This window comes from Amphibalanus amphitrite, unplaced genomic scaffold, assembly GCF_019059575.1.
Source record: "Amphibalanus amphitrite isolate SeventyFive unplaced genomic scaffold, NRLGWU_Aamphi_draft 001898F_arrow, whole genome shotgun sequence".
Taxonomy (NCBI): Eukaryota; Metazoa; Arthropoda; class Thecostraca; order Balanomorpha; family Balanidae; genus Amphibalanus; species Amphibalanus amphitrite.
Genome location: NW_024883391.1, coordinates 42055 through 66784, shown reverse-complemented (window position 1 = coordinate 66784; position 24730 = coordinate 42055). Strand labels below are relative to the sequence as shown.

Here is a 24730-nt window from a genome sequence, read left to right as displayed (position 1 = left end):
TTGTTCTTGATGATGGGGGAACTATTTCTAATTAGTGTTTCTAGCTTAGTAAAAGAACATATTGTGCAAACGATGAAAAAAGCATTAATGGAAGATTTTAAATGCAATTTTCTGTAACAAATAATGGTTAATTCTCTACACATCAAGGAAAAGGTGCATGCTAACTGATAATTTAAAGTTCTTGGGGCCAGTTGGTTTCTTCTTTTCTTACGTCGCCCCAATGGCCGCGAATACACTTGTGATAACGCCTATCGTAACCCGATCGCATATCAGATGTTGAAGAACGGTGCCAAACCTTTTGAAGTAGGCGCGCGCTATTCTTTGCAATGAGGTAACTCGTTACCATTTCCTCTGTTCATTTTACGTTCGATTTCCGTTTAACCTTTCTTTAAAAAGTATTTCTGAGACAGATATCAACTAAAACTAGCTCACAGCGGGAGGAGACCGCTCAAACATTCAGAGACAGTCGGTCGCATCTAAACATATTGGGACAGCGATCCGCCAGAAACCCTCCCCAAGGCATGGTGTTCGCCAAATAAGCTCACCGAGACGGGCTGTCTCGATGGGTTTATACAGTAAGCCTACAGCAAGGCTTAACTAAGGCCCAAACGCTCGTCAAGCTGGGAACGGAGGGCGAGGGAGCGCGGCGGCGGGCTGAGGTGAAGGAACGGTGGACTGGAACGGGAATCCAGAAGCTCTGGGTGGGGCGTTTCTTTATTAGGGCTTTAGGGTGTGCTGACTGCGGTAAGGTCCAAATTATCACACCAAATTTTGCCACATCTACCGGTTCAGGCACTCGAGAATCAGTGGCCAGTGATATCTGCAAAGACGAAGCATTTCCAACCCAGCTTCAGCCTGGTGTCAGGGCGCCTCAGGTGGCTTTAATTACAGTTGCACATACCAAACGACCTCAGTGCAGCCAGTCTGTGGCCGAAACCATTCGGAACAGACTTCAACGAAAAGTGAGACAAGGTTAGTGCTATCGTTAAGTGCCATTATAGACTTGGGCCCCGTTGGCTTGACCCACTGGAAGGTGGTAGTTATCGGACGCTGCGGGGCATACTCATTTTTCCAAAATGCCTTAGATTTTGCTTTCGTGTTCATAGGCGGCGGAACGGGGAGGGCACCGGGACACCGTGCCCCCCTTTGATTTTGGCATTTTAACGTTAGCCCTATGGGCGTTGCATGGAAAGAATGGGACCAAATGTCGGCGGTGCCCCCCCCCCCTCCTTAATTGAAGGTGTTCCGCCGCTACTGTTCGTGTTTGATGCTCTTTATTCTATACCTAGCCAGCCTTTAGACAGAGGGGGAGGGGCACTAATGATCAGTGCCCTAACCCTCAAAAGTTTCCATCATTAATTTTTACTTTTTTAATAGTGAAAACTGAAATAAAGCGGATACTGAACTGTGAACATCCAGTTTTAACACTGGCCCCACACAAGCCTCCGAATGCCCAAAGCAGATCTATGATGACTGGCCTTTGGGTGCCATACCATAACGTGCATTGGTCAATGTGGTCAATGCGTACGACCGTGGCTTATTATGAGCGCTCATCAGTCCTAACTACCCGCAAGCGAATGGCTAGCACTTCCGTCTCCGCTCGCTTACGATTTGGCATTTATGTAGGTACAAAATAGCGGCAAACGACCACTGAAGGTATGAGTTGCGTCTCTTGCACACTTAAAATATCGCTAAATCGAATCTAAAAAGACAAAAAATGATATAAAGCGGAAATAGTTAGCATTTACACATATTCAAAAGGCACCGTTGGACAAACTGTAGGAGCGCATAGCTGCAATATCAGGTTATGGAAATTTTCCCCATGTTTAGGGCACAAATTATGGAGGGGCAAGAATATACGTTTGCCCCTCCTCCAAAAGTTTCTTAGGGGACGATGCCTCCTCTGCCACCCCGTATCTGTCGCCCCTGTAAGCGGTCACTGAAGGCCTGGGTTGCCGCTGCGTCACGTTGACGCTTATAATGCCTCCAAAACTAGGTTGAAGAGAGGAAAACTTCATATGAACGCGAACGCTTGCCATTTAAGAAAGGCAACGTATGAAAGTACATGAGCATCTGGTTACATCTTCAGATGCTCGAACAGAATAATCAGGTATATGGTTTCTTGTCTAAGCTTTGTCACAAATTATGGGGGGGGGGCAAAAAGATACTTTTGCCCCCCCACGATTTTGCCAGGGGGGGCAGCTGCCCCCCCTGCCCCCTCCCCCCCCCCCGAATCCGCCGCCCCTGCGCACCCGACAGACCCCAACTGCGCATGCGTGGTGCAAAATTTTGCAATAGGATGCGCTGCCCGAACAGGGCTCTGATGAGTGCACCGATTGTTTTTGTGTCCATATTACATGAAATCATGATCTGAGAAGCTTTTACCAAAAATGCAGTCAAAAAAACTTCACAAAAAGTAAATTCAGCTTGCCTAAAACGCAATTATCTTAGATGACCTAGGTTGACCTTGACCCTGACCTTGACCCCTGTACATCGTCGAACAACATGTTCCATGATAGGTGGGAGGTAAGACTGGCAAAAAAGGCCGAAATCAACGTGTCAAAAGCTCACAAGGCCCATGGCAAACGCAAGATGTTGAGAATTGGCCATTTGGGTCATGACATGACCTGACAAACAAGGTCATATCTCCGAAACCAAAAATCACAGAAACTTGAAATTTTCGGTGGACATCAAGAAAGGATAGAGGAGCAGCTATACGAAAAATCAGCTTTTTAGCTCTAAAAATGTTGAGTGCAGAGCAGAAAGACTACCTGGGGGGGTGGCAACCACCCCCCCCCCCCCATGTGCGGGCGAGGGTTAAAAACTTGGCTTCAAATGTTGTGCATGGTATGGTGGGATCCACTCAGATCATAGCTGCATATTCTTGGTTCCTGTCATCGGATCCTATGAGATCATAGATCTAGGACAGATTTTTTTATGCCGGATTCGGTCGCCTCATAGATCCTAATCTGCAGTTTGCTTCGAGATCCACTGACTGAGGAGATCATAGATCCATCACTCGAATCCATGCACATGTCTGCCTAAGGACGAGGGCTGACTGACCCGAGTGAAAAAACTGCATTCTGAATTCGAAGCTACTCGTATAGGCGCGGGAAGCGGGGGGCAGTGGGGGCAGCTTGCTTCCCCCCCCAAACTCTGGGGCCGTGGGGGCGGTGCCCCCACAACTTTGAGACGAAATACCGCACTTTTCTGCAAATGTTTTCTTTTTTGCTGAAAAAGCCAAGGGATGAAAAATAAGTGGCCTAAAAAAAGTGAGAAAACTAGGTTTGGGGGGACCCTAGGATGATCTCTTTTATGGTGTGCCCCCCCCCCCCCCCAGTCTATAGAAGTAGTTCCCGCGCCCCTGTTAGTAGTTAGGTATCGTTCGATCTTCTATCTAATTTGCTTTTCGAGATAAACTTGTGCGGCCGCCGGCCAAATGCGCTCTTCGTCTTCCCTCCGCTCTCCCCCCCCCCGCCGGCCGCCCGACCCGTATCCACCAGCTCTGTGGCGTAGAGATATAGCCGGCTGAGACCGGCCGACCGAGTTTGGTTGTTCATCGGGTGTCCGGGTTATGGCTAATTGCTGATTATTAGCATAGGTTTGCAGCCAATTGTTTGGCCTAATTGTGTCTTATTCGTACACTGGCCGATGCTGAAAGGCAGTACTGCACATTACGGGGTATTCTCTCCCAAAAAATCGTCCCAAATTATCCAGACTCCTCCGATTTGGGTACCTCATGCGTCGCTGAGATAGTGAAAGTGAGACCTTTTCTGATAAAAATTGCTGTTTTGTTGTCAGCTCACGGAAAGCGACAAATTTTGAACGATTTAGGAGGCTGCCGAAGGGGTGAATGCACCAGATACCCCCTCCCTGTGAGATAATAAGATGTTTTTGCAATCGATTTATCACACATTTCACTGCTTGACGGCGCGTATTCTGAAGCGGCCCGGTCGACGGCGACCTATCAGGGGGCCGCCCGGTCACCGCTCCGCCAATCAGGTGGCCGCTTATTCTGACCAATCAGCGGCCGCCCCCGGTCGGCCCACTGCCGCCGCCTGACCTCGAAATGGGCAACGGAGCTGAGACGTCACGTGCATTGTTTACGTTCATTGACCCGGCGGATTATCAACGATTGAATTTTTCTGTTTTGATATTCCACGACTGACTGAAGGTGAAGAGTTGTGATAAAGTCAAAGGCGAGCAACAAGTTGACCTTCATCGTTACTCTCATCAGCGTGCCTGCAATTTAAAGGTAAGTTATGCCTATGAGTGAGATTTTCCGCTAATGATAATTCCACTGGTGCATTCATGTGTAGTTTTGGTATCATGATGTTACGAAGTGTCTACCGTGATAAGCAGATTTTCGTCTTGCGCTTGCATAGGTGTCCGATTTTTTTGTGGCGGTTTCAACTTGCTTTACACGAAGACAATTAACAAATATGACGTTTTTCTGCAGAGTTAATGCATTCAGTGTCGTGACATGAACCTTTAAAATCCATGGGGCGGCGACTGGTGCGACTATCAAAAACAGAACCCCCTGCCCCCCCCCCTCTCCCAATAGGCGGTTGATGGGTCGATGCTGTCTTACCGAAAAGCGGTCGGAAGAAACTATCGAATGGCGACAGCCGACCGACATTTCCGTGCTCAACCTTGTCAAGTACAATCATCGACTGGATTTATTTTCGTCAAGCATGCACATTGCACATCCTTCACCTATAAATATTTGAGCAGTTGTCTGGTTCTAGGCTCTAACCCTACTTTGACTTCTATCACGGACCATGGCTCAAATAGTCATTTCACGTTACAGCAATCAAATGAATATTCAATGCAATGTTCTGCTATTGATCAAATAATGTGATGATTGATAGGTATTTTAACAAATATGATACCTAAAAGCCATGCTCATTGTTCAAGGAACGGATATCATGACATTGCATCGCGTACCCAACTTTTCTGCTGTCCCCTTCCAACCCCCCCCCCCCCCATCCCCCGTCCCCCGTCCCCCTGGCGGCGATCCTGTGTTGACGGCGGTGGCTGTGGGCGCGTCTCTTCGCCCGAGGCTGGCCGGCTCTTATGTTGGCGGTTGTATTCTGGGGCGGACTCTGATACTCCAACCGACAGTCTGTTCCGATTTGGTTCTGATCGCGTCCACCCTGTCGCCGCAGCGGGGTAAGTAGACGGTGACCGTCCGCCGGGCCCGTCACATTATTTGACGGGTCTTGTTGTTTATTAGGGCTTTAGAGCACGTTGACTGCGGGGATCGTTTTGCACTCGTAATGTTGGGTCTAATGGTGCTGACACGGACACGTTAGCCCGTGACCGCCGGGGGGGGGTCGGATCCGACCCCCTCTGTTTTTCTGGAATAACTCACGAACCGCTTACGCTATCGTATCATCGAATGCCTTCGACCTTATCAATTTGACGTCTGTCAAATTTGTGCGTTAGTTTTTCTAAAAGTTTTTTAGATACCGTAAGGTGGGGCTATTTGAGACAGTATTTAAAATTACTATAAAATAAAAACCACTTAAAATTTATGCTTAATTTTTTCCTCAGGCGATTTACTGCTCGATTCCATACCTCCCTGAGCAAAAATATCACACAAAAATCAAACGATCTTCATTTTATAACGATTTTAAATACTGTCAAATAGCCCCACTGTCTCAAATAGCCCCACTTTACGGTATCAATTTTCTTGAAATAACTTTTTCATGGCTTTTTCCGTCAAAAAATGTATTAGAAAATCGCCAAAAATCAAGGTTTGAAGCAAATTGCAAATCAAGGACATGAATAGACGCAGCTCATTCAGTTCTTTAAAATGGCTATCACGCGTTTCCCATAAATGCGTTTTCACCCCTAAACATTCATAAAACTTTTTTAAAGGAAATAGTTCACTTTCACGAAATTATTTTTTTTTTGCAATGGATTTTTGATTTTTTTATGTTCAAAATGATCAGCAAAGAAAATAAAACCTTTTTATAACAAAAAATTACTTTCTATATTTTGATATAAGAAGAACTTTTCAGTTTCTGTAAGGCACACGCGATCCAGTATGAAAAGAGCATGGGTCCCGAAAATTCTTCAGAAACTAGAGAAATTATCGCGGCCACCGGCATTTGGGCGATCTGCTCGTGCTTTTGACGTAATGACATGATGTGGAGATGGAATTAAATTGATGAAATACTAGGACTTACTCCACAAGGAGATCGAATGGGTCGGTCTCCTTCGGTATGGGTCGGTATCCGAACCTCTTCGATACCCGACTCGATTCGACCCGTTATTGATTCGCTGACGACGATATGTATAATACATATTGAAAGCGCTCCGACCCATTCGATCTCCTTGTGGAGTAAGTCCTAGTATTTCATCAATTTTGCTCGTGCTTTTGTTACTGGAGTGCCTCTTTCCCCGAGATTGCGCGGGCCGCCTGCCATGGACGAAAAATACACGACTTTGAAATCCGGCTGATCGTGGGAAAATACCGCCGGAGGTCTCGGCTATATGCAGGAATTCACCGGGATGTATAGTATATACCACTGCCTCGATGTATAGGCTATAGCCTGCAAGCTGGCTTTGGTGCAAACTGCAAACATGTCAAACATGGTAATTAAGGCGGATTGTCGATTGATTTAAGCGAATCAGACGTTCAATTGACAATTTCCGATTCTTATTCGATAATTACGGCCAATTATATTTTATTTTAGGAAGTGTTATTAGGAGCGGAGCAATAAAATCTCATTTCTCCCCTGTCTCTTTACCTATCTCTCAAATCCCTTGCTCACTCATCTTTCCTCTCCATAGGCGGCGGAACGGGGAGGGCACCGGGGCACCGTCCCCCCTTTGATTTTGGCATTTTAAAGGTAGTGTGCCAGCTTTCTTGGACCGTATGGAGTTAATGGCCCAGATAAGGAGAACCGGATTTTTAGAACTTATCCATACCTTCAAAACTCATGGAAACGTCTTAAATTCTTCAAATTTTGAGTACCCCAGTGCGAAATTCGCCCCGACGGGTTGTCGGTCGTACCCCAACCACATTTCACACCACTATGAACAATAAATGCACACACTGAAATCGCTATTACCGATATGCTCATCCAATCAAGTTTCGATAAACCCGTTCATCATCATCTCCTGCGGTTTCGAACACGCCTGTTAGGTGGCTTCTGATGCTCGTCGAGGTCGGAATTTCCAAATACGCGTGGTGCGTCGGGCCGCGCGCTCTGACTTCGGCCAAGAAAAATGCGTCAGCTGTATTTAGGGCCTTGCGTCAGCTGATCATTGTCATTTCTGCCACTTGCGTGTGGTGAAATGGGGTCATTACTTATAAGACGGCTTTTTCATATCAATTATTTTACATAAAATCATATTTCAAACCATAAATAATGTTCGACAGCCAAATAAAAGAAACAATACCAATACGGGCTTACAGTTTAAGGCTCGACATTGTGTTGTCTACGATTAGACAGCTGATAACTCATTCCCGTACGTCGTATGGTCGTAACACTATAATGACCTTTGCTTATTGTCACAAGTGCGCCGCATTCGCGATTGTTGCCCGACGCCTGTTTGCAGGTGAGCCCACTACAGTTGTTATACATATCTAAAAACCGAAAAACTTTTAGGCGAAAAAGGCACTATTCCAGGCCCATTTTTGATTTTTTTTGCGATATTAGGTAAAAACAGAAGCCTCTTATCCTAGGAAAAATAAAATGGGAAATCTTTCAAAGGTGGCACACTACCTTTAACCCTCGCCGGACCTATTGGTTTTCTACATACGCGCCGGCCGAGGGGGGGGGGGGCGGGTACTACCCCCCCCCCTCGCCGTTTCGCCCCTGGTGGAGCTAGCGCGTCGCGGAAAAAACGAGCGTGTGCGCCGTTACGAGACGCAGAGACTGGTACCCGATTTTAAGGTCCTAGGTCAACCGGTGACCTCTGAGGTCAGGTCAAGTGCCCCAGGGTACGGTTCAGTTTTTGGTGAATACCTTCGCAAAAAACGGCCGCAGAGCCGCGATTTTGGCAGCATCGTGTTCGCCTCGCTCAGGCGCGTCGAATGATATACTTTTTGTTTGGGTCAGGTCAACTTGGGGTGTTGACCTCAGGTCAAGGTCAGGTCAGCACCCCCAGGTCACGAAGTTGGTCGAAAGAGGTCATGTCGCATATCATTCGATTCGGCAGGTCTTCCTGAGTCCATTGGTGGCTTGCTCGACTAGCTAGCTCAATTTGATCGGGAGTTATTGACGAAAAACTAATATGACCTTGATGACGTCATAAATGACGTCACGGAAGGTCAACATTGCAAAAGTGACGCATCTAACCTTGCAAGGAGTGCATCAAATCACGATTCTGTGTGCTTGAGATAGTTGGAGATCGTTCCCGGCGCCAGAATAGCAGTTTTCATTTTTCCCCATTGACTTATAATGGTGAGGTCACGAAAATGACCTGACCTCATATGACCTTTAGGAAAAATCCGAGATATACAAGTTGTGAGACTCATAATGGATACTAGATCCTGCAAGTTTCATTTCCCTGTGACATCTCCTCTGGCAGTGAGGGCGTTGCGAAGTTGCGACATCTGAAGACCGTGCAGAGGTTCACTTATGACGTCATAGGTCAGTGACCTGACCTGACCCAAAAATGCGGTTGGTGTCAAAAGATGCGGCTTGGATCAAAGGTCAGGTATGCCAAGTTTCAGCTCTCTATCGCTAGCGTGTTCGGAGCTATCGCGAAAAAACCCTATGGGGGGGGGGGCGGCACCCGCCCCCCCCCCCTCGGCCGGCGAGGGTTAACATTAGCCCTATGGCCTATGGGCGTTGCATGGAAAGAATGGGACCAAAAGTTGGCAGTGCCCCCCCCCCCCCCCTTAATTGAAGGTGTTCCGCCGCTACTGTTCCTCTCTGTAGGTATCAGTCTCCTTGCCGTCCTCCCTGAAGTCTCTGTTAGTCTTTTCCTTCATACTTATCCTCCTTTCTCTCACCACCCCCTCTCTCTCTCAGTCCTTTCTCTCTCAGTCTCTCTTTCTCTCTCAGTCTCTCTTTCTCTCTCAGTCTCTCTCAGTCTCTCTCAGTCTCTCTCTCTCTCTCTCTCTCAGTCTCTCTCTCTCTCTCTCTCTCTCTCTCTCTCTCTCTCTCTCTCTCTCTCTCTCTCTCTCTCTCTCTCTCTCTCTCTCTCTCTCTCTCTCTCTCTCTCTCTCTCTCTCTCTCTCTCTCTCTCTCTCTCTCTCTCTCTCTCTCTCTCTCTCTCTCTCTCTCTCTCTCTCTCTCTCTCTCTCTCTCTCTCTCTCTCTCTCTCTCTCTCTCTCTCTCTCTCTCTCTCTCTCTCTCTCTCTCTCTCTCTCTCTCTCTCTCTCTCTCTCTCTCTCTCTCTCTCTCTCTCTCTCTCTCTCTCTCTCTCTGCGAATCTCTCTCTCTCTCTCTCTCTCTCTCTCTCTCTCTCTCTCTCTCTCTCTCTCTCTCTCTCTCTCTCTCTCTCTCTCTCTCTCTCTGCGAATCTCTCTCTCTCTCTCTCTCTCTCTCTCTCTCTCTCTCTCTCTCTCTCTCTCTCTCTCTCTCTCTCTCTCTCTCTCTCTCTCTCTCTCTCTCTCTTTCTACCCGTCCGTCTGTCCATCTCTTTGTCGGTCTCTCCATCCGTCCGTCCGCCCTTCCGTCTCTCAGTCCGTCCATCCATCCGTCCGTTTCTCCATTCTCCGTCCGTCCGTCCATCCGTCTCTCCGTATGTTCGTCCGTCCGTCTATCTGTCTCCCCAGACCCCATCCGCCCGCCCGCCCGCCCAAGGCCCTAAAACGAGTCCTCAAATTAATAGGTTAGGGGCATATGATGCTCCCCGGACAGGAGCCTGAGGGGCATTCAGTACAAGTATGCCCCCCCCCCCCATTCAGACTTACACTTCTCACGCCTATAACGAGGAACTAAATAAAAATTGATTAGAAAGCCTTCCTAGTAACTAGGTACTTTTGTGATCAGAGTCGTTTTAGTAACCTCAATTTAGTTGTCATTGCCTTTATTTTGTCTAAAAATATGTTGCTTCTTACCACAAGGGAGCTATGCCGCTTCAACCCTATTGACCGTATTGCGTAACGACGGCAGTCATATTGCGCAAGCCAGGAATCGGCCGCCGCCTATGCTTGGGAATAGGGACGGTTAGAATACGATTTACCTGTATGGCCGCAGCCAGCGCAGCGTAAGCGGGGGGGGGGGGGGAGACACAAGGGGCGCGTGCCGCCTCATTAGATGCATGGTGCCCTATGGGCCCGAGAGGCCCTGCAGTGCCAATTAGTGGCCGCTCAGGGTCCAAGCGTGCCTCATTTCGACTGATATAAGACCCGCAGGACTCGTGAGAGCACCTCACGGAGACACGGGCTCCTGAGTCGCCACACATCACACATCTCCATAACGGCCCCACTCCGACTTCTGATAGCCCTGTGCTGGCCTCTGAGTGCTCTTGCTGACCCATTAAGCGTCAGCTCAGCTCTAATTAGGGTCCTGACCCATACCCGCATGGAACGGCTTCACACCAGTGTCTCTGAGGGCCCATAACGGCGCCTGTGAGGGCCTCACACCGGCGCCTCTGAGAGCCCAATACCACCAATCTGAGGGACTAACACCAATGTTTCTTAAGGCCCCTAATCGGCGGCGGCTCTGAGGGCCCCACACTGGCGCCTCTGAAGGTCTTACACAAGCGCATCTGACGGCTACCTACCTGCAACTCTGTGGGCCCCACACTGCACTGGTGACTCTGAGGGCTCCCAGGGAGTCCTCCCATGAGAGCCCTCAGGCGTCGCTGCAGCGACGCCTGAGAGTCCCATGCCGATCTATAAGGACTCCACAGGGCTCCTGAAGATAGGCCGGCAAGTGAGGGCCGGCAAGTGAGGGCCGGCAAGTGAGGGCCGGCAAGTGAGGGCCGGCAAGATAGGCCGGCAAGTGTGACGTCATCTTTGACCTGACCTGAAAATGACCTCAGTAAAAATTATAGACCTTATCCATTTGTACCCTGCACCGTTTACCGCTTGTCGCTATCTTGCTTTATTCTCGAGATCTCGCTGTCGCTCCCGCTCGTAATAATGGACAGGTCATAAAAATTACCTGACCTGAGGTCAACGCAGCCCGCAGGGCGATATCCACTTTTTTATTTTCGCATATGAATGACAATTGATAAGGCTTTAATCGTCATCAGACAAAATTACAACTTTCAGTGGGGAAAATATCAAGGTCACTCTTCGAAAAATAGGTCAAAAGGTCACGTGATCAAAACTTTCAAAAATTGAAAATGCGAGATAGCGAAAATGTTTGGTGGCTGATTGTGAGTTGAACCATATAAAGTTTTTATCGTAGAAAACCAATAGTTTCTGAGTTATAGGCCGCCAAACATAGGGCTGCAGCGCGACCTGCTGGAATTGCCCGAGGCTATATCTCGGAAACCGTTGTTCGAAGAAATAGAGGATTCTTCATGGCTCCGAGTGGAAGATAAGGATATCTTTTCCAAGCGGGTTACTGAAAAACCGAGCGACGAAGGAGCGAGGTTTTTCTGTAACACGCGAGGAAAAGATATCCGATCTTCCACGAGTGAGCCATGAGGAATCCTATATCTTTCTATGTTGAGGTTTATTGTTAATTAATTCAATATTATATTTAAATGTATTCATCTATGTAAAAAAAAAGATTTAGAGTAGCTTGTTTTTATTTCATAAGTTTCATATATAAACAGCCATTAAAAATGCCGTTCGGTTATTGACCCATCATCAGTTGAACTCTTGATTTTTGGCTATGAAACCTCGAGACCTTATCTTTGCATCTCAGAGAGATGCAGAGATAACAAATTCTTATCTTTGCACCTCAGAGGAGTGCGAGATAGAAATATCCCTGCACTGTAGACCCAATGGCAAATAAACCTCAACTAGAAAGATAAAAATCCTTGTCACAGCTGGCTTCCCCGCCCGCATGTTTTTTAATCCCACCCAGAAATGACAAACAAGCCCCCTGATTGGCCAGTTGCAGGCCAGTTGGACTTGAGCGGTCGCCATGGTGGTATCGGGGACTCGGCCGGCCTCGTTAGGTGTTGAATAATGTGTTTCATTGTGCTAGATGTTGCCAATTTCCTTTGATATTTGATAAATAACATTGCCTTTTTCTTTGGTGACCCTGCATAATAATACGACGATATTTCGGTGTCGATTATTATGCATTAAACATCTTGAGACAAATGTGGCGATTTCCCCGCCCATCACAACCCCTTACACCAGTTTTCAACGAGAAATAAAATATGAGGGTGCAAATTTAATTTTTTATTTGTCGATTTGTCGTGGAACGCCCCACGTGTAATAGCAGCGTGTTGCTATCACCGGTGAAACAGGGCCCAGGTGGCCTACCATTTGTTTTTTTAAAGAAAAAACTATCGTATCAGGGCTATGACGAAAAATAAGTGGCCTAAATCCGATGAGAAGACAGGATTTGGGGGTACCCTAGGAGAAGGTTTGGCTCCGTGACCTGGTATGCCCCCCCCCCGCGCTGAAACCCTGGATCCGCCAGTGCGTGAAATAATGCATTAATGATTAAAGAACCATGCAAAGTTAGCCCTTTTACTAGTTTTACTGGCAAGGGCGATAATGTTCCCCTGAATGTCCTTATTGATCAGTACGAGAATTTCTCTAGAGTTCTCGTAGATAATTTCTCTAGTTTCTGAAGAATTTTCGGGACCCATGCTCGTTTCATACTGGATGCAAATATATGCAAGGCACACATCCTCAACGCAAGACACCTTTTTCGGGACGAGAAATAGAATATCTTTGCCTAGGGTGATCGTTGGGCTGTAAAAGCTCCTGATTTATGCTCGTCTCAGCCCAAGCTACGGAACTGCTATTCCAGTTCAAAACCCATGTTAAAATGTGAACTATTTCCTTTAACAGTTACTAAAATCAAAATTCTCAAAATTAAAAACGGGATAAATGATAAAAAGGTCTATTAGAACATAACTTGTTCCAAATTTCAGTTTTCTATCTTGATTTTTGACCCCCAAATTGTAAAAAAATAGCTCCGACATGAATAGGGCATGGTGAGTCGGTGACGTCATAAGAATTTTCGTGATTTGTCGGCACTTCTGAATATTGTATGTGAAAATTAATGGCAGCATCAGATTCCTGGGACAAAGCTCGTCACGATGACGACGACCCCCACTTTTCAAGACGGGGGGTGAATCCCCCATATGCCAAGTGTTGTTTTTTAACAGTGAATAAAAGTACCTACTTTTACCACTTACGGCTACCAATAAAACCAAGATTGCACTAACATGTTTTGTCCGAAACTACTGGGCCGATTGTCAAAATTCAAACGGCATCTGATAGCCCTGGAACAACTGTCAAGCTAAGCCTATAATTTCATTGGCCTCGAGGTCACCGATGACGTCACAGGTCAGGTCAAAGTAAAAATTGTCAGCATTCTGCCTTGTTCACAATTTAGGCTCTGGCCACCGGCTAACAGGTCCGATCACGCTCATTTTTTGTTTCCGCACTCCTTGCCCTATGCCTTAGATACCCCCACACGACTCCCGGTAACATCTCCACCCCACACGACTACTGGTACTGGTAGCATCTCCACCCCATACGACTACCGGTAACATCTCCACCCCCACACGACTACCGGTAACATCTCCACCCCCACACGACTCCCGGTAACATCTCCATCCCATACGACTCCCGGTAACATCTCAATCCCCCCTCGCAGGATGGAGCAGCACGAGAACTGCGAGGCGCAGCGCGCTGCCCCGCAGCGCCGGCTCACCTCACTGCAGGCCGCGGCCTGCAGCGCGAGCGTCAGGCTGAGACGGACGAGGCCGACGCGCTCAAGGTGAGAAAGCCGCCGGGAAATGTGGCCAAGGCTCCTCCACCCCGCAGACGTCGTGCCGCGGCCGCTCGTCCCGGGACAATAAGGCGCAATCACACAACTCAGTCTCACGATGGACGAAAGTCGGCCACACAGATGCGTGAAATGACCCTTATCAACTCGCAGACCCGACACTCTCGGCCCGCCTGACCGGCCACGGCAAGGACGTTCGGCTCTCGATCTACTAAACGGACGTCATATTTGTTAATTTAACGATTCAAGTCGGTACTGGAGTTATTCGGATACCTGGGAATAAGATATATTGTTCTATCATCTTCACATCAGGGCCTCGTTTCATAAAACTCTGCCGTAACTTACACCTTTCCGTAATTCACACCCTTTCAAACTACGGAGCGCAAATGAAGCGGTTTGACAAAGCCACAACTGGAATTGTTTACACCTCCGTAACTAAGCACATTTGCGTAGTTGCCGTAATTTATCAAGCGTCCTACAAATTGCAATTTCATGTTAACACTTATTTTTACGGGAAATTATACAACATTTATGTTGAATTTAAATCTTAAAAATTATTTATGAAAAAACAAAATTGATATTGATGACCATCCTTTATTAAATCAATATATTGAAAACAGCAGAAAGCCAGCTAAGCAGAAGTGCCCAACTACGAAAGTGGCGCGGCGCGGCAAATCAGTGGCGCAGCCAGGGGGGGGTGAAAGGGGTGAGATCTCACCCCCGTCTCTTATCCTAGGGGCCCACCGTCGATTCGAACTGTAACGTTATGCAGCCTGACAATCTTTTTATCACTAATGTCAAGTTCCGTCATAGGACTGAAAAACAGTCTTCAGGCCTGATAGCCCCCCCCCCCCCCTTAGGATATATAGTCCCATTTTATGATTTAAGGGGTGATCCAAGGCCCGATTGAACTAATCCAAGGCCTAGGTAGGCCCGTTCCATGGCATGAAAGGGCCATTTCAGGCCTGAGAGGGTCCATTTCAGGTATGTGAGGGCCCATTTCAGGCCTGAAGGGGCCCAGTTGAAGCTTGAGAGGGCCCAATTCAGGCCCTAGAGGGCCTGTTTGAGGCTTGAGAGGGGCCATTTCAGGCTTGAGAGGGGCCATTTCAGGCCTGAGAGGGCCCATTTCAGGCCTGAAGGGGTCCATTTCAGGCCCTAGATGGCATGCTTGAGGCCTGATAGGGCCCATTTCAGGCCTGAGAGGGGCCCATTTCAGGCCTGAGAGGGGCCCATTTTTGGCCTGAGGGGGCATTTTTTCAAGCTTGAGAGGGCTCATTTCATGCCCTAGAGGGCCTGTTTGAGGCCAGAGAGGGCCCGTTTGAGGCCAGAGAGGGCCCATTTCAGGCATAAGAGGCACCATTTCAGACCTGAGAGGGCCCAGTTACGGTATGAGGGGCCAGGGGGCCCTTTTTCGACATGATAGGGACCATTTACGGGCTGAGGGGGCCCATTTCAGGTCTGAGTGCCCATTTCAGGTCTGAGAGGGCTAATGTCAGGCCTGAGAGGGCCCATTTCAGGTCCTTGAGGTCCTATTTGAGGCCTGAGAGGGGCCATTTCAGGTCTGAGAGGGCTAATGTCAGGCCTGAGAGAGCCCATTTCAGGCCCTAGAGGACCTATTTGAGGCCTGAGAGGGTCCACTTCAGGCCTGAGAGAGGCCCATTTCAGGCCTGAGAAGACTCAACCCAGGAATGAAAGGATCATCCTATGTGTGGGAGGGTCCGTACTCCGTGCCTGGTCTGGGTCTGAGAGGGCCTATCCCAATCCTGATTGAGCCGATATCATGTTTGATATAGGTCAACTCACCACATGTATATTGATGGCCCAGTTCATGTCTAATGGGCCCATCTCAAGACTCAGAGATTTTATGCTTCAGGAAGCCTACCCCAAGCGTGAGGGGGCCCATAGAGGTTTTTGAGGCTCATGGAGGTCCCGCAGTACGATATGTCAGCCTCTGAGAAAGCCATGCAGGGCCCCACCACACGGTGGGTGTCTGGGGAGGGGTCAGGTCGGGTCACTGAGCAGGAGAACCACGCGGTGTTAAGATGCCAAGCCGACATCTGAAAATTCCTCTTCTCTTCAGGTCTGTGCCTGCCTCACCGCCCGGCCCCACCCTGACGTCTAGGGGTTTGACGCCTAGGTATTCATCAGGACTTCACACCGGTCCATGATGGCTCCAAACTGACACCCGAGGCTCCTGCACCGGCTTTTGAGGGGCCCACCGACCTCTGATAGCCACCACGCAGGTCTCAAAAGACCATGTCGATTGTTGATATCTAAACCCCCAAGTCTTGGAAGGCCTGTGCTCTATGCAGATTTTTGAGGGCTTTACGTGGGCTTGTAAACATCCCGAACTGGCTCTAGCCTAGCTCGACCGCGCCCCGCAGAGCAGGGCCCCAGGCTTTACAGTTTTACGCCCCTGAGGGGTGTTTGAATATTCCCTTCTAACCCGACTCCAGGGTCACGTAGCGACAAGTGCGGTGGTAGGCAGCTTTCTAAAGAGCGTCGAAAATCATGGAGAAATTACTTCAGTCATGTTGCAGTTCAGACCAAAGCCCACGTCATCATGTTCATTGAAGGAAAAGTTTCGCCTATTTCGACACTCGAGGACATATAAAGCTATAGCGCGCTGAAAGTGGGTTCGATAGCTCTCTAACGCGTGCAATCAGCCATGGGGGGGGGGGGCGTATCGGCCAAACCCGATCATAATTTAAAGGGACCCTCCCACCTTCAAAAAAGTTAATGAATTGGCATGAAAGTGATGTCGCTCGGTCCAGAAAGAGCAAAAACGAATAGCTACCAAATTTCATCGAAAAATATTCACCGGTTTTCAAGATATTAGACTTTTACTTTTGTTTACTTTTTGGGATCTCCGCTGTTCCTAGCGACTTTATTTGAAAGTGCGGCATTTGTTGCGCGCAAAGCAGCATATACCACCGCGTGCTACAAAACGTTTTAGTCAAACATTTAAAAATCGTTAGATATCTGCACTGACGTCACACATTCAGAGGGGTATTCCTATGCATTAGCCCCTCTGAATCAAAATGCTGCAATTTTGAAATTCAATATTTCCGATTTAAGGCATTTCTCGATGTTGTGAGTGCCGAAACCGGTAATTGTGAGCCATGGACCCCATTTTGGCTATCTCAACTCAAATCTAATGTTAAGGTGGGAGGGTCCCTTTAAGAAGGCTAGAAAGACGAGAAAAGCAACAGATCGCTGTAGGATGCTTCAGAATCGTAGAGGTCATTTTTCGATTAGGTCATCGCTGAGGTCATTGAAGATGAAATTATGATAAAATTATGATAAACACAAAGACAAGATTACGACGAAAAAATTCTTGTTTTTATATTTTCACAAATAACCGTTACCGTATAACTCGTGAACCAAAGAGCTAGAGCTTCGCGGAACAACTCATTCGATAGGCCTTTCAAAACGCTTTCGCTTTTAAGATTTGACCTCAATGCCTCATGTCAAGTTTGGCAACAGAGCAGAGGGCGAAACCATCTAAATAGTCGCATTTTACCAAAATAGTTTTGCTAATTGCTAAGAATTTTTCCAAGAACTTTGGTGAGAAAAATCATGAAACATTTACTTTGTCATCATTCTCCCGTTAACATGCATCGAATGTTAACACCTATAATTTCCATTAAAAAGTTCAACTTCAAAATGTGACCGCAGATCAAGGTCATGTCCTTTCTTGAGGAGTTCATGATGGTCATCAATTGATCCGAATGAATGATTAACACCTTCAAGACAATTTCATTACTCTACCTCGTCTCCTATATCAAAAGTAATAGTCGAAAAACTGATGTTGAGCTTTTTTAAAAGCTTTTTGACCTAGCCCGACCATTTGAGTGGCCGCTGGCCATGAATTGCACGCTGTCCATCAAATATGGGCAGAATGGTCGTGTTTCTGTAAATATGCTGTTGTTTTTTACGTGCCTCTTCAGATCAAGAGATATTTGTCCTTTTCCCCGATTTGGCTGGTTATTATCAGGACAATGATCTGCCCTTTCGTTGTTGGTAAGGGGCCCCCATTAGGTTGAGGGGGCCCACTTTGCTGGGGGGCCCATCGCGAACGTCTCTCACCCCCGTCGCCAGAGTTCTGGCTGCGCCACTGCGGCGAATAAACAAAATTCCGATAGTGGCCACAAAAAGCGACTGGTACAGAAGTTTTGCAGTTTCTTTTTCTCATTTTGGCTGTTCTTTCTTCCTCATCGGGCTCAACATTATAAAATATATTAAAAATTGGCTTCGAATCTTCACATTAATTCAAATTCACGCAACATTTTTGTGCGTAGTTTACACCACTGATATCAAGAACTTGATAAAATATTTGGCGTTAAATACGTCGTTTTATGAAACCCAAATGGCATCAATTGGTCCGGAATCGAGCATTTGAAGCTCCGTAATTTCGATGGCGTGAATTACTCCGGTCTCCGGCTTTATGAAACCGAATTGGCATCAAATACGCCAAATCTGGCATAATTGATGGAACGCCGTAAGTAATTCCTTTTATGAAACGAGGCCCAGGTATTAACCCGCGCCCAAGTGTGTGTGTGTGGGGGGGGGGGGGGGGGGTTGAACACACACCCCCTGCGGTTTTTTTGCAGATATTTCAAAAACGGTGGCGCTGAGCGTAGCCGTTTTTGGTACATACACCTTATCATACATCAATTCTACACATGTTGTGAAAATTTCAGACCAAGGTCGCTCAAGGTCAGGTCACCAGGTCACTTGAAGTGACCTCACCTCATAAAAAGTTTCAATGTCTGCCATAGCTACACCGAGCGACCGATCACTTTGAAACTTTCAGCGATTGATGAGGGTAACAGTATCTATAAAATGTATATCTCGGAATTTTGATATCGGTGACTTAAGGTCAGGTCAGTTTTGCGGCCTCTCCATTAAAAGTCAATGGGAGAAAATTGAAAAGCGTCTGTTTTGCACGAACGCTATTCTAAACACTCTCAAACATCGAGATGTAGGTAAAATTGATACACTGAACCGGAAAATGACAACTGTGACCCCTCGTTATGTCCCCGAGGTCATCTCAGGTCACGAACAGAATCTAACAGTTTTTCGCTAATGACTTCTGATAGAGGCGTGCTAGAGCGCTGAAAACGTCTTAGATGTGTTCGGCTCGACGTAGCGGATCGACTGATATGCAACATGACCTTCAGCTTATGACCTTGACCTGAGGTCAAATTTTCCAGTTGACCTTTCAAGGTCAACTTATAGTTCATTCGACGCGTCTCGACGAGAGGAACACGATGCTGGCAAAAGTAATGTCATGGCTCTTTTGAGTCAAAAGTTATCGCCGAAAAAACGATTTACGTAAAAACGGCTATTTTTGGAGTTTTTGCCCTCTGGAGGCTAAACCGTTGAACTGAGGTCAAATCTGAGAAAATTACTCAGAAAGGTCTGTAAAAGGGCTATCGAATGCGCTTTTCCGCGGCGCTGCAGCTCTATCGGTTCCCGAGATAGCCGTTGGCAGTTTCCAAAATGTTGAAATAGTCAACATTTTACCTTTGGTGACCTCTGGTGACCCGACCTTTGACCTGACCCAAAAAATGACCGAAGTGTTTTCGTCCTTATTTTTGACGTTCTTTCAATTGTCCCTTACTGCGTGTCGCTACGTGGCCCAGGAACCGAGTTAGAAGGGGGGTGTTCAAACATCCCCCCCCCCACACCAGGTCGTGTAAAATCCAGGCTGACACTGCACAGTGATGCAAATGGGGTTCACGAGTGGCCATAAATACCCAAAAGTCAAGTTTACCAAATCGAGTTAATTGCGATATGGCCGAGTAGACAAATGTTTGGGGCATCTGAAATCACATGGTTTTCATGTTTTTGTCAAAACCGGCCTCGTGTATAATCGTCAGAAGTCATGACATTTTCTAGGTCGTAAAATGACGGTCAGACACTCGCAAGTTCAAACGCCGCTGGTTTGCGTTCATTTCGTACAAATTGAAAAATTATGCATGGGAGTGATCCCCAAAGCCTTCTGCTTCTAATGATGGGTCACAAAAAGCCGTATCTCATTTGCTTTGGCGGTAATCTGACTATTTATCATCATGCTGCAATCGCAAATTTTTACTAAGAAAAAAATGCTTTCGTTTCACCTACAGCACTTAACCCGCGCGGGGCTGGGGGGGGGTAAATTTTACCCCCCCTCGCGAATTTCTGCGATAGCTCAAAAACGGCGGCGCGCAGCGCCGCCAAACTTTCAGTACCTTTTCTTACATCAATTTGACACGTTCCCTGAAAATTTGAGCGAAATCCGTCGGAAAATTTTTGAGAAATTGACGTTTTAGTGACGTCATGTTCGCCATTTTCGCCTCAAAAACGGCAAAAGTTCAAACGCCGCTAACATCTTCATTTTTAAAGGAATCAAGACGTAACAAAAAGGTTATACGTAATTTTTCTTTGTCTATCAAATGGCTATCTCGGTTTTTTGAAAATTTTGGATTTTGGCCTAAATTTTTTCAAAAAACTGACTTTTTTGGGAAAATCATTATAAAATCCAAAATTTTGAGTCTATCGAAAAAACCGTAATATATGTCAGAGAAGTGGTCTATGTGCACCTACATACCAAATTTTAGAAGAATCGGTTCAAAAATGTGGGAGTTATTCAAAATTTTATGACGTCACGACACACAATTTTTTTGAAAAATGACTTTTTTGGAAGTTCTAGACCTTGTACGGAAATAAGAATAGCACCGTTCGATTCGCCGTGAAAAACTGCATCAGATAGACACCTTTTTAGGCCTTAACAACCAACTTCAAAATTTGACCTCACTTGACCTGACCTTGACCTGACCTCGACCTGAAATTCATCCAGAGGTGGTCCATATCACTTATTGAGTGTGCCTATTGAATTCTATGAGTAAAATGACCCATAAAACATGTGTCGCACATGCCCTTTTCTATATTTTGTTTTTTGGTGACCTGACCTGACCTGACCTGACCTTGACCTTGACCTCTGAATGATATTGTATGCAACGAATATTGTCTTGGTAGCCTAAGAACACGTTTTGGGCGATCAGTCTCAGTCCATGACTCCATTCTTCGGCAACTACGGTGTAAGGCCGATACTGTAGAAACTTGCAATTTGTACCCTTGACCTGACCTTGACCTTGACCTCAAACTTTAAATTAAGTACATGTTTTTAGTAGTTCGTGATGAGAGCTTTCGATTGGCGTTTGAATTTTCCAAATCGGACCATTAGTTCGCGAGATAACAGGGGGGTAAAATTTACCCCCCCCCCCAGCCCCGCGCGTTCGGCTGGAGACCCCAGCCCCGCGCGGGTTAACACAGTGTGTGCCCGTTAGTCCACCATACCATAGCCTTCCCTAATCATTTCTGAGTCGCATCGTGAAAGAATTAAGGCGTTAGCACAGGGCTGACCGGCGCTACAGAGGTTTTTGTCCGGGCGGTCGGGTGCCGCAGTGGGCGCGCAGTGGGCGGGTCGGTGCCGCCGCGCGGCGTCCGGGCGGCGCGGCGGCGCGGCCGCCCGGGCCGCCCGCTGCGCCGCGGCACCCGACCGTGCCGGACGAAAACTTCTGTAGCGCCGGTCAGCCCTGTGCTAGCGCCTTAATCCTTTCACTATGCGACTCAGAAATGATTAGGGAATGCTATGATATGGTGCACTAACGGGCACACACTGTGTGAAGTGCTGTAGGTGAATTGAAAGCAAATATTTTTGGTAAAAAACTGCGGTTGCAACATGATTACAAATAGTTGGCTCACCGCCCAACCAAAATAGATACGGCTTTTTATGACGTTGCATTAGAAGCAGCAGGTTTTGAGGATCATTTTCATGTATAATTTTCGCAGTTTGTATGACATGAACGCACGCTAGCGGCACTTGAATTTCAAGTACCTGACAGTCATTTTACGACATCGAAAATGTCTCGACTTCTGACAATCATACACGAGGCCGGTTTTGACAAAAACATTAAAATCATACTTTTTCAGACACCCCAAACATTTGCCTGACTGACCATATTACGATTTATTCGATTAAGTGAACTTGAATTTTGGGCCTTTTTCGTATTTATGGCCACTCGTGAACCCCATTTGCATCACTGTGCACTGGGCGCGCGGGTTAACCCTCGCCTGCACATGCCATTTTCCCATCCTAGAACGCACATGGGGGTGCCACCCCCCCCCCCCCCGCGCCATTTCGTTCCTGTTGGAGATAGAGCTTAGCAATAAGGACCAAAAAGATTCTTTGGGAAGAGACGAATCCAATGATACCCAGTTTTACCTTCTCAGGTCAGTCATTGACCTTCCAGCTCAGGCAGGTCAATCTAAAAAATGTTGCTGTTCTGGGTCACCGTTGGATATCAAGTGCGCTGCTTATCATGTACCGATGACGATGCCGTTTTCTGGTGCCAAGCCAGCTAGAGCCTCTTTGTCACACTACCAGACCAGGTTTTTGCTGCTGAGGTCATTTCAGGTCAAGTTAGGTCAAGGGCAATTATATGTGTTTGTATGTCTGTGTGTGTCTGTGTGTATACTGATGTGTGCATCGATTGTTTGTGTCCATATTACATGAAATCATGATCTTGGAAGCTTTTACCAAAAATGCAGTCAAAAAATTTCACAAAAAGTAAACTGCGCTTGCCCAAAACGATCTTAGATGACCTAGGTTGACATTGACCTTGACATCTATACATCGTCGAACAACATGTTCCATGATAGGTGGGAAGTAAGACTGGTAAAAAAGGCCGAAATCAAGGTGTCAAAAGCTCACAAGGCCCATAGCCAACGCAAGATGTTGAGAATTGGCCATTTGGGTCATGACATGACCTGAAAAAAACACGGTCATATCTCCGAAACCAAAAACCACAGAAACTTGAAATTTTCAGTGGACATCAAGAAAGGATAGAGGAGCAGCTATACGAAAAATCAGCCTCCTAGCTCTAAAAATGTTGAGTGCAGAGCAGAAAGACTACCTGGGGGGGGGGGTGGCAACCCCCCCCCCCCCATGTGCGGGTTAACCCGCGACCTGGTGGGGGGGCTATTTTTTGCCCCCCCCCCCCCCCTCCAGACTTTGCGATATATCTCCAGAACCGCTGCGCCGATCGTCACCAAACTTTCAGTACCCTCCCGGACATCAATTTTACACATGGTGACCAAAAATTTTTCCAAAGGCTATGATAGGTTGGCCGGAAATGACGTCAGAGTGACGTCATGTTCTGCCGTTTTCGACCCAAAAAAGGGTCTCGCGGGAAGAGCTGTCAGGCCTATAGCTTTGCAAATAAAAAAAAATTCGACTCCTATCTCTCCGGTCACACTCAGTCCGTTTCTATCACATCTTCCTCTGGTGACAGAGTGGTCTCAGATCCCCTCCCTAATACCATGGGTGTCTTCCAGGGATCTGTCCTTGGTCCTCTCCTGTTCACCATATACGCCAACGACCTCAGCCTGCACGCGCCGGACGCTCATGTGACCCAGTACGCTGACGACACCCAAATCCTTCTATCCGATACCAAACGCAACCTTCCTTACCTCATCCAACGCATGGAAACCACCCTCTGCACCCTTTCGTCATGGTTCCATGCCCATGGCCTAAAGCTCAACGCATCCAAAACTGAAATCCTCCTCCTTGGTACCAAACAGAACACACGTGGCCTATCCCCTGTCAGCGTACGGGTCGGTGGGGAGACCGTTCAGGAGAGCCTGACCGTGAAAAACTTGGGCTTGATCTTTGATCGCCACCTTACCTGGGACGCGCACGTCAGTGACGTGGTCCGTCGATGCATTGGCCTCCTGATCGGTCTCCGTCACCTGAGGCATTACCTCCCGCGGGGTGTTCTGCGAGCTGTTGTTGACGGTCTTGTCCTCTCGCGCGTGAGATACTGTATTTCTGTTTATGGCGGCGGAACCTCAAAGAATGATGCGAGGCTTCTGAACATTATCAACTTTGCGACGAGAGTGATCACTGGCTTAAGAAAATACGACCACATTTCTCACGCGCGAGAGGACCTCAGACTTCTCTCCCCCTTACAAATGTATGAGGTGTCGACTTTGACGGTAGCCCATAAGGCGATCACCAATGGCGAGCCTGTGGACATCTCTACTCTGTTCACTACGTTTCGTGACTCGCGCCAGCAGTCCGAGCGCAGTACGCGTCAGGATCGCCTTTTGAGGCCTCCTGCTATGCGAACGGCCGCCGGGCAGCGATCGTTTTTATATCGCGCAACATCACTTTTAAATGAACTGCCTGTGAGTATCGTTGAGCTGGACCCCATTTCTTTCAAACGTGCCGTGAAGATGGTTAAGTGTAATAGGGATATGTAGTGGGAGGGGGAGGGGGCATAGGAGTGCAAGCTTTATGATGTGCACGTGTGCCTGATGTTTGCCTGTTTTACCCATTCCGCCTTTTACCTGTTTTTATATTGTGACTATCGGCACAGAATAGCCACGCCGGTGTATGTGGAGTGCTGGCAAAAGTCAATACAATACAGAAAAATGATAAGAACATAAAAGCTGTAGAATTGACAGGGCTACAAAACTGCTATCTCGGATTTTTGAAATTTTTTGATTTTGACCCCAAAAAATCAAAAAATATTTTTTTGGATATAATGATCAAAAAATCCAAAAAGTTTTTGCAATTTCGCAAAAACCGGAATATACAGGGTGTTGCAGATAAATCAGACACTTGAGAGGCAAAATACGAAATCGGCAATGAAAGCATGAATATTGCACACACAGGCCTGGCATTTTAGTCAGCACCAGTTCGAGTCATATGCTGCATTTCTACTCGATGTAACCGCCGTCGGCGGCGACGACGATCTCAAGCCGAGGGCGAAATGATTCGCACGCCTTGGCGACCGTGTCCTTGTCTACGGCGGCGAACTCTGCCACGATGGCGG

At 47.3% G+C, this 24730-nt stretch overlaps 1 protein-coding gene across 1 annotated transcript in view; it reads left to right on the top strand.

The window, feature by feature from the left end:
* The first annotated feature begins 4045 nt into the window (after window positions 1-4045).
* Window positions 4046-24730, top strand: part of LOC122375698 — a 39631-nt gene continuing 18946 nt past the window's right edge. The window contains exons 1-2 of the mRNA XM_043355188.1: window positions 4046-4255; window positions 13713-13835. Of these exons, the coding sequence (XP_043211123.1) occupies window positions 13714-13835 (122 nt within the window). The 5' untranslated portion in view covers window positions 4046-4255; window position 13713. The remainder of the gene's footprint in view (window positions 4256-13712; window positions 13836-24730) is intronic.